Raw genomic sequence first — 2,127 nt, 5'->3', positions numbered from 1 at the left:
ACATAATCTTCAACAGTTTTATTCGTCCCCACTTAGAGTACGGAAACATAGTATTTCCTCCCTCCCTCCAAAAGGATAAGGTCACTCTGGAACGTATACAACGTCGAGCCACGAAATCAGTTCGGGGTCTCAAATTCAAACCTTATGAAGAGCGCCTCAAATCACTTAACCTTTACCCGTTAGAGTATAGGCGTCTTAGAGGTGATCTTCTTATGACTTATAGTATCCTTAATACTTCTGGTCATCCCCTTAAACAACTTCTTAAGCTTAGTCATAACACTAACCTCAGAGGTAACACCCAGAAATTGGAGACCCTACATAGCAGAACAGACTGCAGACACAACTTCTACTCCGTTAGAGTTGTCAAGTGCTGGAATTCGCTGCCGACTGAGCTAGTCCAAGCGACCTCCCAGGAGTCCTTTAAGAGAAAACTTGACTTATTCCTAAGGACTAAGGATAACATATTATTATGATTTACCAAATTCTTTTTTTCCCTCTATTATCGTTCATATACCTAGGTTCTTGCCTGGAGGTATTGGTGATCCACTGCTATCAGACACGGAAGCCCGTTAAGCGAAAGCTTCTTCTATTCCGTCCTCAACCATTTGAACCATTTGAACCATATCACACAGACATTGGATATTGGAGTGTTGTCATAGTCACTAGTTTCTAATGAGCGGCCCAGTCGACATAAAACATTGCATCAAAATTTTTGTTAATCTTCTGAAGTCTGTTGGATTCTCAGAACTAGAAGCAGAAAGTGTCCGGTTGGCTAAGTTTGATGACATACGTGCATTGCATTCGATCAAGCGGCTTGTATTTGAAATTATATATTTTATCAAATATGGGTGTGTGGATGAACTGTGTTCTGAGGGTTTTGAAAAGTTTTCGGACAATGAAATCCATCAGTTTATATTCCAAAGTTTATTGAAATATGGATTTCCTTTAATACGTAGAAATGTTGATGAGAACTTCACATCAAGGCAATTGCTTTTGGGATCTATTTGGATCCTAGTTTCTTTTGATGTCTTACCAAAAATTGAACAAATTTTGACTTCTACTGCAGTCAGAATGATAAAGGAAAAAGTCTTTCATCAAAATGAACCGATCTTCACCACTTGTCCCGGAAGTAATATGTCTATATCTCGACTCATTTGGTTACTCGGTCGTTTGCGCATTCATTTGAAAAATTTGTACCACTTGAGAGGTGAGACCATGAGACAATTTCTTAAATTCCCTATGGAAGAAACGAAATCGCTCCCACCTTCTCACTGTTGGGTTCTCCTGGATTCGAATGCTTTCCGTCAGCACATTCACAACGTACAGGAGAGTGTTTCAAAATTACATTTATTATTGTCCTGGAGAGAAGTAAACCATAGATTTTGGCAATGGATTTGGAGCATTTTAATTGTTCATGAAAAGAATTTGGCTGAGACCCTTCCAAATAAATGGGTATCGAACTCTGCTTGTGAATTTATTGGGCTTGTTACAAGACTATGTAGCTCTATGAGTCATTTTAAAGTCGAATACTCGCATATTCTAGATGATACTAAGTCAAGTCCTTGTAAAAACTTCACATTAAGTGAGAATTTTAATTCTACTGAGGATATTTTATCATGTTTACACAAAGAATTGCTTGTTCTCACAGATCTTTTAATGTGTGCAAACTTTCCCATTGATACTGGATTAATGCCATATGATTTTCATTATAACATTGTGAATGATGAAGAAAAACTTTCTGAAAAGCAAAACAAGTTTGGTTTAAACTTCACTTTGGAAAATGAACGTGCTAAATTAAAGTTAATAGTAGATAAACTGAAAACAGAGTATGAAGGCATCAAATACAATTTATCTCAAGAATTGCAAAAAGCAGGTGCAGATATTTTACCTGGGGCCGTTTTTCTATATAATAACTGATTATTAAAACTTTCAAGATGCCTTTGCTGCTCCTATTACCTTGTAATCATGTCCAAAGTTGTTAACCAATACAATTTGTAAATATACTAGTTCTGTTACTTGTATTCATTTTTGAGGCACACTTATTGTCTGCTATCAATGACAAATCTGATGAGTTCAATCGTGTTTTGATCTTTGGTTACTATCTGTATTGTTTAATTCCTATTTTCA

The 2,127-nt window shown here is 36.4% G+C and overlaps 1 protein-coding gene across 1 annotated transcript; it reads left to right on the top strand.

Annotated features, from left to right (window-relative positions):
* Positions 1-672: 672 nt before the first annotated feature.
* On the top strand, positions 673-1,917 carry Smp_052150 (hypothetical protein; the record flags this gene model as incomplete). Its single annotated transcript, XM_018796536.1, has 1 exon — positions 673-1,917. One exon carries the CDS (start codon positions 673-675, stop codon positions 1,915-1,917), a length of 1,245 nt encoding a protein of 414 aa, XP_018651668.1.
* Positions 1,918-2,127: the final 210 nt, after the last annotated feature.

The sequence above is a fragment of the Schistosoma mansoni genome, chromosome 4 (assembly GCF_000237925.1).
Source record: "Schistosoma mansoni strain Puerto Rico chromosome 4, complete genome".
Lineage (NCBI taxonomy): Eukaryota > Metazoa > Platyhelminthes > Trematoda > Strigeidida > Schistosomatidae > Schistosoma > Schistosoma mansoni.
This window is presented reverse-complemented; position numbering and strand designations above follow the sequence as displayed.